Source organism: Molothrus aeneus, chromosome 8 (genome assembly GCF_037042795.1).
Source record: "Molothrus aeneus isolate 106 chromosome 8, BPBGC_Maene_1.0, whole genome shotgun sequence".
Taxonomy (NCBI): Eukaryota; Metazoa; Chordata; class Aves; order Passeriformes; family Icteridae; genus Molothrus; species Molothrus aeneus.
The window spans coordinates 3,025,614-3,042,669 of record NC_089653.1 but is presented as its reverse complement, the minus strand read 5'-3'; the positions used below and the strand labels follow the sequence as shown (position 1 = coordinate 3,042,669).

General features: G+C 45.8%; 1 protein-coding gene across 1 annotated transcript in view; it reads left to right on the top strand.

Moving 5' to 3' along the window:
* Nucleotides 1-1,525: 1,525 nt before the first annotated feature.
* The window catches only part of MCU (mitochondrial calcium uniporter), an 88,543-nt gene continuing 73,012 nt past the window's right edge, over nt 1,526-17,056 (top strand). The window contains exon 1 of the mRNA XM_066554315.1: nt 1,526-1,660. Within this exon, the coding sequence (XP_066410412.1) occupies nt 1,526-1,660 (135 nt within the window). The remainder of the gene's footprint in view (nt 1,661-17,056) is intronic.

Genomic DNA, 17,056 nt, shown 5'->3' with positions numbered 1-17,056 from the left:
GGATGTTACAGAGAAGGAAACCCTGGCTGTGGTCCATGAGGTGACTCGCTGAGATGTGTGTGGGAACATCTTCCACTGTGGAGTCATCACTGAGGGCTTTGCTACTCAAAATCCTTGTTCTGGAGCATTTTTCCTTTTGCCATCGGTTTTCAACATGCCCGGAGAGGGAAACACAGCAAACAGGGATCAAGAAAAGACTCTGTCAGGTCTGAACAATGAGCTGCTGCTGCAATTTTTCTCCTTGGTTTTCCAAGAAAATGCAAATAATCATTGAAATGCTAAATGTGGGAAGTTGGAAAGACAGTGGGTAAATCCTTCCAGAAGGACACAGTCGAGGCTTCCACCTCTTTTCCCAGCCAACAAAGAGAAAGAAGGGAAAGCTCATGCCTGCAGGAAAAATCCAGCCAGAAATGAGGATTGAGGTGGAGCATTTCTCAGGGACAAACTCCAAAATGACATTGCTTGGAGGAAAGCTTAGAACAACCCATCAGGCAGCACTGGAGGGAGGTGGGGATGGAAAAAGGAGTGTTGTGATGGTGTGGGTGATACTGAAGCACATCTGTGTCATCCCATGACTTGGTCGTGCTCCTCTCCGTATTTTTAGAAATGCAGAGGGATAAATAACAGGAATTCAGAAGGAACTGCCATCGGTGCTGTAGTAAGTCCGAAGGCCAGAGGAAAAGTCTTTTCTAAGTAAAGTAATCCAGGTACATCACCTTCCAAGAGAAAGCTGAGCACAGATTGCTTATTTAGCCCAGGTGCTGCAAGGTCTGTGCTGGCAGCCCAGCCCACCATGTCTGCAATACATATTTTTATATATATATGTATATATGTATATATATATATATATATGTATATATGTGCACATACATATACACATATATAAATAAATATGTATGTATATATGTGCACACACATGTATGTACATACATATACACACACACACATATATATATCTATCCAGATATTTTTTATCACATACTTTTCTTACCCTTCACTGAAACTGATGTTGGCTGGGGTGCCAGTCTGAGCCAGCGCCCCAAATCCCTATGCCACCCCTACACTACGTCCGTTGTGGTATCTTTGCTGTACCCCATCTTCCTGCAGCCTCTCCCTGGTGATCTCCCTTTCCCGGTGCTCCCCACGTTCCCGTATCCCGTCCCTGGCTGTTCCCCCTTAGGGCTCCCCCCGCGCCCCCTCTTTCCACTCCCCGCCCTGCCCACCATTGGCTCCGCCCCCATCGACCACGCCCATCACAGGCTCCGCCCCCCGAGGCACCCCCGTCGAGGAGTTTCCCTGCCCTCAGGCCCGCGCGCAGCCCCGCCCACCGTCCAATCACCTCTCCGGGCCGCCCACCCGCTCGGCGCCGATTGGCTGCACGGGCCCCGGGGCCGGCCGGAGGGGCGCAGCGATTGGCCGGCGGCGCCGGCTGGCCCCGCCCCGGCGCTCCCCGCCCCGCCCGGGCGGCAGCAGCACCGCCGCCGCCGCCGCCGCCGCCGCAGCGTGGGGCGGCTCTAGCGGCGCGATGGCGGCCACGGCGGGCAGAGCGCTGCCGCTCCTCCTCTGCGGCCGCCGCCCCGCCGCGCTCACCGCCGCCGCCGGCCGCTTCCCGGCGCTGGGCCGGCGCCGCCAGCAGCAGCAGCAGCAGCGACACCGGACGGTGAGTGAGGCGGCAGCCGTGTGCCCTTCAGAAGGCGGGCGCGCTGCCGGCGGGCGGCGCGGGGGCCCCGGCTCCGCGGCTGCTCCACGGCGGTTTCGCGGCGCTTCCTGGCTCCGCCAGCTGCGCGTTTATTCTTAGCACCGTCACCGTGTGAAACTTGAGCGCGGCGGCGGGCGGCGGCAGCGGAGCTCGGCCGGTGTCGCTCCGGCAGCGGCAGCTCCTGGCCCGCCGGCGCCGCGCCGCTCCGGGAGCGGGCGGTGCTGCCGGCGCTGCCCGGCGCTCCGGGGCCGCGCTCCCGGGGCGGGGGTCGCGGGGCGCGGCCGCCAGGTGGCGCTGGGGGCCGCCGGGCGGGGAGGGGGCGCGGAGCCCCCGCCGGGAGCGGGAGCGGCGGCACCGGCACCGAGCGGAACGGGCAGCGCAGCGCCTCTGCCCCGGGCTCTGCCTCGCCTCCTTCTCTGCCCGCCCCCCTCAAGGTCAGCCAAGGCAGAGGCGCTCGGGGGGCTCCCCGAATGCGGCTCCCCGGTGCGGCGGCTGGGGAGGGACGGGGGCAAAGCCAGCCGGGCTCTGTGCGCTCCCTTCTCCTCGGGGGCTGTGCCAGGAAAAGAGGGACTGGCAGCGCACGGCTTTGCTGTGTGTCTCAGGGCGGAAAAAAACTGTGAAGGCAGCAGGTTGCGTCTTGGAGCTCGAAAGATTTGCTAAAAATACCGGGAGGGCTTTTCCTCCTCTTTTTTTCTTTTTAAACTAAGGGAACGGTGTGTAACCGTGGGTTATCCTTCCGGCTTTTGCCACAACGTGTTTTAGTGCTGCCTCTAAAGGAGCTTCTGTCGGAGGTGTGCACCTGTCGCTCCCTTGTTGTGCTCCTAACAAGTAATCCCGGAACTCCGGGGAGGCACCAAAATCGTGGATTAATCGGGTGGCGGAGCGGGCTCTGGAGCAGCGGATCCGTGGCTGTGCTCCCTGGGGTGCTCTTGGAAGAGTTCTTTGTGCCGGGTACCCCCGCGGTGCCGCTCGTTCCCCCGCCCCTGCCGGAGCGTTCTGGCATCAGGGGATGCCGGAGGTTCCGTCCGGATCGGATGTCTCCATCCCGGCGGTCCCGCTCCCTCCCACGTGTGAGGTGCGACTTGTGGGATCATCCCGGCACCTGCTGAGGTGTGGAATGGCCTTTCCAGCGCCCCTAATTAATATTTGAGCCGTCTCCTTCAGCGGTGTGGACCTGGCAAATAATTTGTGTTTGTCTAAATTTAAATTGACCTTTGCGATTGATTTAACGGAGACTTGGATTCGGGCTTGGTTTCACTCCTTGGGCTAAGTGGAGCAGTAAATGTGTGAGAAAATTATAAAAAACCATTAAAAAGCTGTGAATCTCCTGTGTTTGCCCAGGATACCGAGTGGACGTGACTGAGGTGTGGGCATGTTAAAATCCCACTGTCAGAGCTGTCTCCTGCAGGAGCTTGGGGAAGGAGGAGGAGGATTTTGCTCCTGTCCTGGGGACTGATGATTAGAAAGCCCTCCTGGTTTAGTTGGGCTGTGCTGTTTGGTTTTTGGCAGCCTGGCTGTGGTGTTGCAGTCATTGGTTTTTGGGTTTTTTTCAGCAGGTCAGTTGGGCTGGATCCCTGAGACCCAAGAGATGGGGATCCAGGATCCTGGCAGTTCCCTCTGGCAGCATCTGTGATGGGCCTGTTTGTCCCCTCACAGCAGAGATGAGTTCTGCTTTCCCTCACACTGCACTTGAGAAACTCTGCAGAGCACTGGGAGAGAGCAGCTGAATCCTGGAATAAGTGATCTGTGAGGAGAAATTAAAGGAACTGGAGCTTTCATAATAAAGAGGAAATTGAAAGGAAGTGTTGCTGCAAAGGAGAAGCAGAAAACCAGACAAATCTCATCAGGTGGGGGAAGGAATGGGCTCACAGTGTGAGCAGAGGGGCTTGGTTAGGGGCTGGCAGACTTTCCTGACAGTAAGAGCAGTGGAATGCTGAATTATTTCCTGGGATGGCTGTTCAGTCTTTGTTATCAGAGGTGGTTAGGACTGGTCAGACTCACATCAATCAGTTATGGCTGATGAGGAATTGATCCCTCTCTGTCATGAGGCTGGGATGTACAAGCTTCCTGACACCACAGATTAAATTAGGAAAGATGTAGGAAGAGTTTGTATAATATGGGTGTAATTAATAGAGTGGTTACATCAGGTGTTTCTGTGCAGTGTTGTTTTTAGTACCATCAATTCTACTTGGGCACTTCTCAGGATGGCTGGTTTCTCACAGGGGTGATAAATTAAATGGGTTTTCTTTGAGACAGGGTGGAAATGCTAAATGGTCTTATGGATGAGTTCTTTCAAAAGCAATATAAATAATGCTGGAAGAAACTGCACCAGCAGACCAGGTTACTGTGAGAGGACAGAGCTGTAAAATAAACGAAAAAAACTCCTCCAGATGGGTGAAGTATAGAGGAGGAGGTTTTGATGCCACCAAATGGGAGAGAGGGCAAGGAGGTGAACAAATCCTTGGATTATGAGGGAACAGTTGGGATTCCACCAATACTGGGGGACACAGGGCTGAAGCATTCACAGCCTGCTGGAGAGTTCTGGAACTTGGGGGAGCTGGGAAAGCTCAGTGGGCTCAGCATGGAGACATTCCCACAGGAACAATCCCGTAGGGAGAGGACCATGAGTCTGTCCTGAACAGGATCACAAGGGGTGAGAGATCTGGGGAGGGACATGCAAGAAACTTGAATGAGAAGTTTGTTCATTGATCTTGGAGTAGGGATAAGCAAGAAGAAGGAAGTTTTTATTGATATTTGTAGATTTCCCCTGTGAGTGTGGTGGTGGTGTGCATTGCAGGGTGAGGAGGCCTGACCATGGAGCAGGTGGGGCTTGGGATCCACAGCTTTGGAAGGGTGTGACACAGCTGAATAAATGAACTTGGAGCAGAAATGTCAGAGGCTGCATCTCTTTCCAGTCTCTCTGTTTGGCTGCACACACGTGAGGGTGGAGGAAGCAGAGTTCCCAAATGTGTTTGCAGTGGAGAAGGTGCTGGGGGTGTAATGTGTGGGAGGCCACATGTCCTGTAGCACAGCTTGGAGAGAGAATTAAAGTGGGGCTTTTCCTCAAAGGAAGCTTCCCAATGGAACAAGGAAAGGCCTTTCTTGTCTCCTGCTTGCCCCAGGTGCTGTGGAAGTTGAGGGTCAGCTTCCCAAGGGCTGGGAAGCAGGCGTGGAAAAGCCTCACAAGGAAGCAAGCTATAGATGGTTTGCAGTGATGTTGGAGGTGGACAAAATCCTTAAATGAAACACTCTGCTTCTGTGTGTTGAACACCTAATCCTCATGGCTTTCTTCCTGCAGAGATTAGAGGCTCCTGTTCCTGCATTTCCTGGTGCCTGTAGCCAGGGGTTGGGTTATGCTGGGTTGGAATGTAATCAGCTGGTGCACAAATACCTACAGAAAATCAAGGGCTTGGCTGTGTGTGGCATTCCTGTGGTGGTTCATTCTAGCAGCTCTGGGCAGATCAGGAATATTGACTCCTAGTGCCTTCTTCTAAACCTAAGAAGGGAAAACTGAACCCATCTGAGCTGCAGCCAGATTTTGAGTAGGTATTGGACAACCTGCAGGTTTGTCTTTCTGCTCCTGAGGTTGTGCTGATCCATCCTCCAAGCCAGGTAGGATTTTTGGTGGCCCAGGTTTGAGGATGTAGTGGAGACTGTATCCTGCAGAGACCTTGCTCTGTGCCAAGGAGAGAAGGGATAAAGCCTCAAGAGGAGGATGCAGGGGACATCCTGCTGCAGCTGTCCTTTATTCACCATAGATACAATGTGTACTTAGTGAGTTTTTTCCCTCTGCAGCACTGACTTCCAGAAAAGCTGTAGCTCAATAGTGTGGTCATAATTTCCTGTGGGCCCACCTCAAGCCCCGAGGGCAAGATACAAGGAATTTTTGTTTCTTTTTTGCCAGGGTCAGGATTAAATGTGTGAGATGGTATTTCTTGCTGGGACTCAGATGTTTGTTAGTTCTTATCTATGTTACAGTCTCACGAACCATGAGTTCTACAGCACTTCCCTCTAACAAACCAAAATGGAGCCCTATCTCTCTCTCTCTACAAGGCTTTTTAAGGATAAACTGTCCAATTAGGAAATGAAACCTAAATTATTTTTACTTTTAACCCAATAACCAATCACCCATGGCCCACAACGTGGACTTTTTTATCCAATTACACAAAACCACCCAAACCCATGGAGAGGAAGGTGAGGAAGATGGACTGGCCTCTGCCCTAAAACCTCCATCTTGTTTATATATATTACTGTATTCTAAAACATTAAACTCTAAGTTTTCCACCCTGTGATATCACACACTTCTATTCAAACTCCACACCCACAATCCCAGATTATGGCAAGATTTGAATTCTACCACTCATTTAGATAGAACTGAATTCTATTATTCAGTTTTGGAAGTTTTCTCCACAGCCTCAGTGGAGAATGAGTGTTCTCTTGGGGCTCAGTGCCTGTCAGCACAGAAAGTTTAAAATTCTCAGCATCCAGGGTTCCAGCACCTCCCTGTCACCAAAGCTGCCGTTTATTGTCCCACTGCTGCCAGGTGAAGCTCAGGCAGTGGCAGTGGGTGGCTGCAGGGACGGTGGCACTTGGAAGACTCTTGGGTTTGTTTTTGCTGAGGATGGAAGCTGGCAGCCTTGCTTAATTAACTGTACTGCTGTTTTCCTGACCTGGCATACTGCTGATTGTGATTTTCCAAGGAATGATTAAAAATCTGTGCTAAAGGGGATGACCAGCAAATATTTTTGGATGTATGAAAGTGGCTAAAATCAGAGAACACACTTTCAGGGCTCTCTCTGTGTGAAAGAGGAGCACAATATGAGGACTAAGTATTGGTTTGGGGTTTTTTGACAGTTGTTTGGTGATATTACCATTTTTTTATGTTTTATTTATAACATGAGAATAATAAAGACTTTGAATTTAGGGGAAGGAAGTCACAGTCATGATCAAGTTGATGCTGTCACTAATATAAAAATTTCAAGGCAGTTCTGTTTCCACAAGGGGAGTGTTTCTCAGCTGTGCTCGGACAGGAGGGGTACAGCTCTCCTGATCAGAGCCAGGTCTTAGAAAGATAAGGAAAAAAAAGTTGATCTTTCTCTAAAGCTGCTTTAAGACTCATCTGAAAGAGGAAACTTTCTGTGAGGTAAGGCTCCACCCAGTCTGGAGGGTGCAACATAACTTTTATGACTTAATTTCTGATTTGTGCTATGAGTCACCAGTTTGCCATTCTACAAAATAGCATTGAGATGACTCAAATATGCAATTTAAATTATTCTCCTGATTGGAGGTCTGTGGAAATGGTAGAGATTGTTTTAGATTTGGGTGGCTTGTTGTTTTTTTAACAAGTAATTATTCATTTATTGCAGTGTCAGTTGGTGGTCAGCCACTCTTCCTAAAATCCCAACTGCTGCTTTCTACTTCTGTGGCTTCTGGTAGCATGAGGAACTGTACTAAAAAATGTGAAATTTGTTGAAACTAGATGAAGCTGTGTTCCCTGTGCTCACCATGGGGGCATACTTCTTATTTCTGAAGTGCTCTTGAGACCACCTGTGCTATTGCTGGTGGGGATTTCATCACATTTTCACTCTCCCAGTGCAAACTACAGCAATCAGGCTTTAAGGGCTATTTTGTCCTTGAGTATTTAATGCTGAAAATGAAATGACCTGTGCTTCTGCTGTTGAAGATTCTGCAGAGGGTTTTCTCCCTGTTATTAAGGTCTCAATTGGTCATCAAAATGAGATGTCATCTTAATGAAGATGAAAATATGCTGCACTTGAGTGTGCTGTGGAATTAGTTTCCAGCAGGACGAGCCTGTGGGGTATGGCTTTTGCCTCATGTAAAACACAGAGCATGTCCACTCTCTTTCTCTGCATTCTTGGCAGCTCTTAAGGAATTAGGAAATGCAGAGCTCATTTCAGCAATTTGCTTTTGTTGGCTTCCCCAGGAGGAAAGGACTGCCATGCAATGTGGAAACTCTCAATCTCTGACACTCCCTGTTGGAATAATTAAAACTCCAGTTGCACTCAGATTTGTAACTTGTGGAGGATCTACAAGGGAGCAGCCACCATAAGAACCAGCTCTGGGTGATTGTCAGTCTTGTCTCAAACCCTTTTTTCTTCTGCCCAGACTGACTCCTGGTGGTGCTGAGCTCTTTTGGGTTTGCAGCTGAAACCTGCAGAAGGAGCAGCAAAAGGATGTTTGCTGGCCAGGGTGCAGACTGTGAGATGGAATCAGAGTAGGAAGGAAATTAGTTCTGACAGATTGTTGTAAGAGGAAATAGTTATTCATTCCACTTCAACCATTCTTTAAAAATACATCCTCATCATTTAGCCTCGTCATTTTTCTTAGATGTTTGGACTTAAATGAGAATGAGTTTTCTGCCTGGCAAAGCAACTCCAAAAATGACAATTTTAAGTACTACTCTGACAAATGAAGATATTAAGAGAACATGGGCTGCCCGAGATAGCACAAGAGTGATGTGGGATTTTTTTTTTTTTCAACTTTTGTGTTAAAAAGAAATACCTGGGGTCTGGATGATGGTTTTTCTATACAAATTTTCCTGCATGGATTCTGTTCTGTCATTATTCACGCTTGCCTCTGAGAATAATTTGAGATCCCACGTCCCGCTCGTGTTTTCTGCTTCCAGACAAAACTCACACACTGTGACTGTGCAGTGCAGCAGCAGCCTTTTAATAGTCATTTAAATTAATTGGAAGCCTGTCCCAAACATCACAAAGATTCCTGGCAGGGGGAGATGGGAGGGAAAGCTGGCAGCAAAAGTTATTTTCTCCCCGAAATAACAGTGAGCTGCAAAACTGCAGAGATTTCCCAGGGGGAGAAGAATGTGATTCCTTTTTTGGAATGAAAATGCCCTGATTTACCATGTGACTTGGGAAATCCTCTCGGCTTCCTGCAGAGGGGGAAAGGGTGAGTTGAAGGTTTGGTTGGATGTTTGTGATGCATGAGGGCTCCCCTGGGAGCCTCCTGCTTGCTGCAAGGCTATTCCTGTTACCCAGGGACTTGTTCCTGAGGCAGTGACAACAGAAATTTCATTGTCTAAATATTGAGTGGATTGGATAATTGCACTCCTCAGCGCTGTGTGGTTCCTCCCGAGTTTGGGGGTGTTGTATTGAAGTGGAGAGTGGGATCCTTCCCTTAGAATTCGGTGTAAGGGATTCAAGGGAACCAAACCCAGCGTCTCTGTTAAGAGAGAAGAGTTGTTTCATGAGCAGTGTCTATTGCTAGGAATGAAACCAGCTCTAGACACTCCCTTCTGCACGAAGGGAATGGATTCAAAATTGTTCCCTGCTCAGGATGAGCTGTCCTTGTGCTCCATGAGCTGCCTGCAGAACCTCTGAGGCTGGCTCTGGCTCGGGCTGTGGTCAGTGCCTGCCTCACACAGGGGGACTGGTGCTGGTTTTGAGCCTGGAAACCACAGCAAGCGCTGAGACATCCGTTCCTGCTGGCTGGGCTGGTGATGTGAGGCTGATTGCTAAGTAACAGAAACTGATGGTCCAAAACAGAGCTCTGGCCTGGGGCCAAAAAACCACGACCACAGAGTTGACGAGTGCTAAGATGGGTTTTATTTTAAGGATAATTTTGTCCAAAGACAAAGCCTGTGACTCAGATTCACACATGTTCTCGTGGAAAACAAATCACGGTTTCGAACTCCTGTGTGTGGGAGCGAGCATTTCCATATTTCCTCTTGGCATTTAGTGCTCCAGAGTCTCATTTCAAACAAATAGTTTCACAAAGTACCTCATTATTGAGCAGGGCAGGATGTGACACCACACAGATATGGGTTTTTGAGCTGGCAAGGAAGTCAGGATTTTGAGAGGAGCATTGATAGTACATGAAATTTATATTATGTGAATTGAATACTTATTGGTATAATTATTATTGGTATTTATTATTATTGGTATTATGTGAATTGAACACATTGATACTATGTGAAATGAATTGTTTTGTAAATTGTTGTGTTTTGCAAGGGTCCCAGGATGAGGGAAGAGATGAATTTGACTCCATATTCTTAGAAGGCTGATAGAGTATATACTATATTATACTATATTATACTATATTATACTATATTATACTATATTATACTATATTATACTATATTATACTATATTATACTATATTATACTATACTATATTATACTATACTATATTATACTATACTATATTATACTATACTATATTATACTATACTATATTATACTATACTATACTATACTATATTATACTATACTATACTATATTATACTATACTATACTATATTATTGTACTATATTATATTTTATTATATTATATTACAAAACGATACTAAACTATAGAGAAAAATATACATCAGAAAGCTAGAAAAGAATAAATAATAAAAACTCGTGGCTCCTCAGAGAGTCACTCATAACTAGCTTTCATTAGTCATTAATTAAAAACGATTCACATGTTTGGATAAACAATCTCCAGACCACATTCCAGAGCAGCAAAACATGGAGAAGCTGAGGCTTCTCACCTTCCCAGGAGAAAAAATCTTGGCAAAGGGATTTTTCAAAGAATATCACAGTAACAGTAAATAACATTTTTAACAGACGTTGGGGTCTTTTTTTCATCTTTCCCCAGAGGTGGGTTGTTTCTGGTGGCTGTCCCTGCACACCATTCAGTTTTCCTGTGCACAGCAGCTCCTCTGCTTGTGCTGCATTGTGTTTTTTTCCCTTTGCAGGCAGTGGTGCCACATGGCATCCTCTGCAGGATGCCCTCCTCTCCCAGTGCAGGCACGCTGGTAACACACAGCTCCAGTCTGGAGCAGCACTCGGGGCTCTGCATCTGGGGCAGGGACTTTGCTGGAGCTGCTGCTTCCATGACCTACTTCTTCATGGAAGTAAAAAAAAACTGCTCCTGGTGGCTCAGAAGAGAGATTTGGGCTTTTCTTAAAAAAATCAGACTCCAGTTTGATGCAGTCATCCTCCTCGAGGTTGTTCCCTGAGTTATTCCAGTTTCAGTGGAAAGAAAGCACAGGAACACCTGTGCCTAGAGCAGTGTGGCTTTGGGGATTTAAAGCAAGCCCTGTGTGCTCCTGAGTGTCACTGGGATATTTTATGAAAAATCCCTTCACCTGGATTTCTTCTCCTGGGAAGCTTCAGCTTTTCTCGGTTCTGCTGCTTTGGAATGTGATTTGGAGAATTGTTTACTCACCCAGCATGTGAGTTTATTTTAATTTAATGACCAATCACATCCAGCTGTGTCAGACTCTCTTAGTCTGTCACAAATTTTTTATTATCATTCTTTTCTAGCCTTCTAGCTGTAGCCTTTCTTTATAGTTTTAGTATAGAATAAAATAGAATAGAATAAAATAGAATAGAATAAAATAGAATAGAAGAATAGAATAGTAGAATAGAATAGAAAATATATTTTATATCTTTTATATTATATATATAATATAAAATATAGTATATAATATAACACAATATAATATAATGTAATATAACATAATATAATATAACATAATAATCAGCCTTCTGAGAACTTGGAGTCAATTCTCATCTCTCACCTCATCCTGGGGACCCACCTTGTTGTTGTGGTCAGTGAGATGTCATTAATTTCTCCATTTCTCCACTTTTGGGGAGTAGGTGTGTAACTGACTCATCCTCAACACTGCAACTCCCGTTTTTCCTTCAGTTTAGGACATTTGGCAACACTCAAAACTGAACTGCTGTGATTAGCCTGACGTTTTATGTAACAGAGTGCACCAGAGAGGGTGTTTGTTCTTGGAATTGCAATGTCAGAGCACCACAGCAGTTTTCAGGGCAGCCTTTCCATAATTTGTGTGCATTTCCAGTGGGATGGAATCACAGGAATCCCCTCCCGTTCCCTGGGTATCCGTGCAGGGGTTTTGTGGCACAGCCAGAGCTCTGCTTGCCTCCTGCAGGAGCTGAGGATGCTCCAGGCGGGTTCTGACTCACAAACCCTTCCAGGCCTCCTTACAGCCTTGGCAATGTGGAAAAACACAGCCTGGAAGCTGAATTCCTGCCCTAGCTATGCCATCCCACTGAGGACCTGGAGACCCCTCTGGCTGGGTGTCAGGTCTGTGTTTTCTCAATTTCCTTGGCTAAAAAATTAAATTTTCTCCTTTCCATGAACACCCCCCAAAACCCCTCCTCTGACTGTTTTCTGTTAATGTATTTTAATGTGCTCCAGCTCTGTTACTCTGCCTCCTCCAAACTTTTCTTTAGAAAAGTTATAAAAAATAATAGTAAAGCTTGCAGCCTTCCATTGTCATGCTTTCAATTTTTATAATACCAACTAGGATATATATAATATATATATATATATATATATACTTCCAATCCCAAGAGTTGTTTTTAGATTAGGCTAATTTAGTTCTCAATTGTGTTTCCCTTTTTTTTGCCATTTGTGAGCACAGGGTAGTTTAAAATGTGTATTATTTTGGCCATGATTTGCCTTGGAAAAAGCATTCTCTGGAACACTTTAATTCAGTTATTTAATAGCTGTAAATAACAGAGCTGCTGGAGAACAGCTTGGCTGACCACTGGCAGTAATATCCATGAAACTTCTTTAATCCTAAGTGATTAAACTTGAATTTTATGGGTTGTGTTTACAGCTGCAGCTCTCCAGCTCTGATTTCATTTCTGTGCTGCTTGAACCTTAATATTAATTTTCAGTCCTGGTGATCACTGACTTATGTGAGGCTTTTTCTATGGCCAGATCTACCTCAGTCTGGTTTCTGAAGAAATATAACAGTCAAAATAGAAGAAAATACTTTTTTTTTTTAAATTTTGGTTTTGTTGATGCTGTTATTGTCTCTTCCTCCTACTGCTCTGGTGTTTTGCTGAATCCCCCAACTTCTGCTCTTGGCTGTTTGAGATGCATGGAGAGCTCGTAAATAAACATGAGAGAAATCCATGCAACTTCTTAGCAGAGAAATTTTGATTTATTGCATATTACCTGAGTGCAAAACCCTTCCAGCTCTTGCTGTGAAAAATACCTGCCTATTTCCTTGTAGGTGTGAAGAGCATCACCCAAGTTGAAAGGATAATAATACTCACCCAAGTTGTGAGTATAATGACTTCATGTTTTTGCAATCAGTTAATGAAGTTCAGGTTGTGTGATACTCAAAGTCACCTGGGTAATTTGCTGATCTGTGTGAATAAATGCCACAGGCTCCCTGGGAAGGAGGTTATTTCCCAAAATCAAGGGAAAGGACAGCTGCAGGCAGACAATGAAAAATAGTGGGGGTGGGAAGAAGGTACATGAAAAATAGGATGCACTTGAGCTGTTGTCATCTATCACTATTATTGTAATAAGTACAGGAATTTGAAGGGGCATGAAAGCACTTCAGTGACTTCTTCTGTGTTCCTGATTTATATTCTGGGAATTTTGGTGCAAAGATGCTGTTCTTGCTCATCCCTTGGTCTTTCTGATGCTGTTGCTGCAAGGTTACTTTCCCCTCCTTGTTTAATTGTGTATCCATAATGATAAACACAGGTTTTTTTCCCTGTGCCAAGGCTTTTATCTTGCAATAATTAATAAATATATCAATTGGATTATGTCAATAATTAATATTAATACATATATCAATTTGATTATGTATTATATATAATATACATAGTGTATATATATAAATATATATTGGATTTTATTATATAATCCAATAATAACTGGGGTTTTCCCCCTCATCCTTGCTGTGAGAACAAGACTACCAAGTCATTTTGGGGATATTAATTGCACGTTTTCCACAAGAGACTGAAGGAGCACAACCTTAATAAAGAGTCTTAGCTTTTAACAGTTCTAGTTGCTGTTTGCAGCTTTAATTGTGATGTGGCTTCTCCAGGTAGATAATCTGATTTTAGAAGAATAACCAGAGTAGACACTTGCTTCATTTCTACCCCCATTTCTGGCCAGCCATTAATTTCCTTTCCCTCTCCTCAGTAATTAGTGTGGAGCTATGAAGCTCAGAGGTTGAACAGAGTAAATTAACCCTTGTGTCCAGAAGAGAGGAGATGGGAGTGTTGGCCTCCTGTGAGAGTGCTTTTTGTAGAGCTGATGTTCTTGAAGTATTTCCTTTATAGAAAAGCTTTTAAGTAATATTCAGGTAGGATTTAAACAATAAAGTTGAATAAAATGTGTGCCCCTTTGCTGCTGAAGCTGCTTGTTTCTTGTTTTTCTTAGTAGGGCTAAGGACCAGTGGCCAGCAAGATTAATTTTTATGTGATGTGCTGATCTAGCACTCCAGAACCTCCAGTGATAAATAACTTTCTCCCTGTCCTCTCCCTTTTCTCCTGTCTCCCACCAAGTTTAGTTTCTAAGGCCCAAACCCAAGCAGGATATGTGGAGGTGTAAAATCTCTGCTTCAATCAGCATGAGCCATTAATCCCTCTCTGCATGGTTTTACATTTCTACAAATGAATTTTTTGATCAATAGTTAGCAAAAAAATTGTAAGAGAGTGCAAGTGAAATAGCAAAAATTAACCATGTTTGAGAGCATTGGTGGTTGAATCATCTGCTTCTGACCTTTGCCTGGTGATTATTTTTGGACCAAATTGTTGCTTCCACTCTTAATTCCTGAGCTCCCAGTGAGAGATTTTGGGGGAACCTCAGAGTTCTGGAGGCAGTTTTCACTCAGAACAGGTTGCAACTGATTTTTAAAAGACAGCTTTGAAGAGAACTGATTTCCAGACAAACATCTTCTCTTTACTGTGCTTGTGGTAAGATTATCCTAGTTTAGAAAAATAATCTGGAATTATTGGCAGTGAGACAGTAATCTGGCAGAGTGCAGGTTTAAATGGATACTGCTAGCAAATCCCAGGCAGTGAACTGAGCAGAGCTTCAGCCTCAAAATATTTCCAGTTTCTTGTAGTTTTCTAAATTCTTCACATTTTGCTGATTATTTCACAGTCGAGACAGTGAAAAATGACTTGTGTCTTTTGAGTTTTAGGGCCCCCATGAATTTTTTTTTACCCTCTCTTGGTTTCCTCAAATTTTTTTTTTTTTTTTTGGCAGAGCTGCTTTGCCAGGCATCCATCACAAACCTGAGAACCCTGGACCCTCCACAACCCCACTGATGCTGCAGTTGTAGGATGCTGTGATTTGTTTGCATCAGTTTGCTGTGGGGACAGTTAATATCTGGCTTGGGGGATGGCAAAACCTGGTATTTCCATGTCCCTCAGGGAGCCAAGTGTGCAGGAGGAGCAGCTGGAGGCTCTCCAGGAGGGTCACCTTGCCTTGGGATGCAGCAGCTCCAGGGTGGCTCCGTGGTCACTGCTGGCAGGGGGCACTCAGAGAAGGAATTTTTGCAGCTCCTGTGCCAGCAGATGATTTCCCTCTGTGGATCCTTCCTTGCCTGGATGCAGAAGAGCTTTTCAGGGAAGGCTGAGGCGGCTGTGGGGATTCCCTCAGGTTTTCTGTGAGTAAATATTTAATTTCTAAGAATGGCTGCCCTTTGACTGGTGATTGTGAGTCCCTCCCAAAGCAAAGAGCTGTTTGGACCTCTTGGAGGACTTGTGGCCTCTGACATTAAATTTGCAATTTGGAAACTCTCTTTGGGACTGCAGAGTAGCTCCTGTTGCAAGTGTGAGCTGTGAAGGAGGAGGTTTAGCTGCAGACAGATGGACACTGGGCTGGGTGGGAACTGGCTGTCTTAATGCAGCTTATGTGGCTTCCTGGGGGATAAGCAGGAATGGATTGTGATTTAATGCCACTCAGTGGGGAAAAAAAATGTAATTAGTGTTACATTTACTCTGTATAGATACATAACACTTAATCTACAACTGTGTTTTCAGAACAGTTTTCCTTCAACTGATAATACCAGCCATAAAAATTCCACTTCTGCAGCATGGCCATAAAAAATAATGACCTATTCCAATGTGCTATTGCATTCCTGAGCTTTAGGAAGTGTCTCTGAGGGGTCAAATCTGCTCTGCCAAATCTGCACTTGGGGCTGTGCTTTGGAGCAGCAGGGTTAGAGCTTGATTTGTATGTGAGGGGTGGCTGCTGCTGCAGAAAAGGAGGCAATTTGTGTGTGCTTGAGGAAAGAGCAGGGAGCTTGAAGGGCAGAGCTTTTGTCCCTTCTGCTGTTGTGTGCCTCTTCTCCCACTGCAGGATTTTACTGGGCACTTTCTCTGTGCACTGTCTAGAAAACATTTATTTACCAAGTTTGGTGTTTTAATCCACAGTGTTAAGATAGAGATGAAACCAATTAACAGCTTTGCTAATGTGTCACAGAATCCCAGAATGGTCTGGGCTGGAAGATGTTGGATTATGCCCTTTTCTGACCCAGAGATGGGCAACTGAGAGGTAATTTAAAAACTTTTACTCCATTTTCAGTCTCATGTGAAGGGTGAGACAATACAGATGTTGTAATTCACACTATCACAATCAGAAGCTGACTATTTCCTAATTACATTATAAGTATTCCTTGGCCTATCAGCTTTAGCCACACCATGCTGTAAATGCCTTAAAGCCAATAATCTAAAATTACCCCTCATGGGTCCCACCACAGTGCATCTTTCACAGTTCTATTTCTCCAAAGTATCCAGTCTCTTTTACAAGGCATCCTTTGAAACTTGTTTCTAGTTCCATTTCTCTCTCCACATTGTCTGTCCTGTTCCAGGGCATTTCTAAGTCAGCATTTCTTATCTCAAGGTTTGCATACAGATGCACACACTGTGTAAACCTTCTGCCAGGCTTTGAGAATTTTCTATAAATCCATTTCCCTCATTGAAAATCCCAGTCCATCCTCATTTATGGGCAGGGTCCCAATATCCCAGGTGGCTCCAAGCCCTTCCCTGCCTGGCCTTGGGCACTGCCAGGGATGCAGGGGCAGCCCCAGCTGCTCTGGGCACCCTGTGCCAGGGCCTGCCCACCCTGCCAGGGAACAATTCCTCATTCCCAATATCCCATCTAAACCTCTCCTCTGTTGGTGTGAAGCCATTCCCCCTTGTCCTCTTACTCCATGCAGTTGTAGAAAGCCCCTCTCCCTCTTTTTTGTAACCCCCTTTGAACTGGAAGGAGCTCCAGGTTCCCCTGGAGCTTTTTTCTCTCCAGGCTGAACATCCCTAGCTCTCCCAGCCTGTAGCAGTGGACTTGTGTTTAAAAACAATTCCCAAGGAGGATTTTTGTGTCCCCTCAGCATCTTTGCTCAGTGCCCAGGTAGAAGCTGCTGGGCAGTGGGTGACAGCCCCACCCAGGTGCTGTGAAGGGACCATTCCCACCTGGAATGAGGTGTGGAGCAGCTGCCCCAGGGCCCAGCTGAGGGTGGTGAGCAGAATAAAGAGGTGGGAGAGCCTCCCTCTCTCTGCTGGTGCTGCCTCAGTTCTCTGCTTTCCTCAGCCTGGAGTGTG